This window comes from Phaethon lepturus, unplaced genomic scaffold (genome assembly GCF_000687285.1).
Source record: "Phaethon lepturus isolate BGI_N335 unplaced genomic scaffold, ASM68728v1 scaffold47023, whole genome shotgun sequence".
Taxonomy (NCBI): Eukaryota; Metazoa; Chordata; class Aves; order Phaethontiformes; family Phaethontidae; genus Phaethon; species Phaethon lepturus.
In genome coordinates, this window is record NW_010530673.1 from 26,656 (window position 1) to 26,929 (window position 274).

The 274-nt window shown below is 65.3% G+C and overlaps 1 protein-coding gene across 1 annotated transcript in view; it reads right to left on the reverse strand.

Moving 5' to 3' along the window:
- The window catches only part of ZFC3H1 (zinc finger, C3H1-type containing), a gene marked incomplete at its 5' end in the record, with an annotated part of 26,104 nt that extends 25,837 nt beyond the window's left edge, over positions 1-267 (reverse strand). Inside the window, one exon of the mRNA XM_010284321.1 lies at positions 222-267. Coding sequence (XP_010282623.1) covers positions 222-267 — 46 coding nt within the window. The remainder of the gene's footprint in view (positions 1-221) is intronic.
- Between the last annotated feature and the right edge of the window lie 7 nt (positions 268-274).

The window sequence follows — 274 nt, forward strand, 5'->3', positions numbered from 1 at the left end:
CCCCTCCCTTGGAGCGGCGCGCCCCGCTGCCCCAGCCAACCTCTAGGACTAGAAGCGGAGCCTCGCCCTCCATTACCCCTATGAAAGTCCTACTGCCAGAGCAGGAGGGAGAAGCGTCCCTTCCCAGGGTTTTCGGCCACGTAACGCGGCACTGACACACCCAGGCCCACGCCAGCAGCACGGCCACCCCGCCTTCGCTGCCTCTCACGTCTCAAGGATACATTTCCGTGGTGAGGGCTCCCTCCAGCCCTGGCTGCTACTGAATCCGGCACCG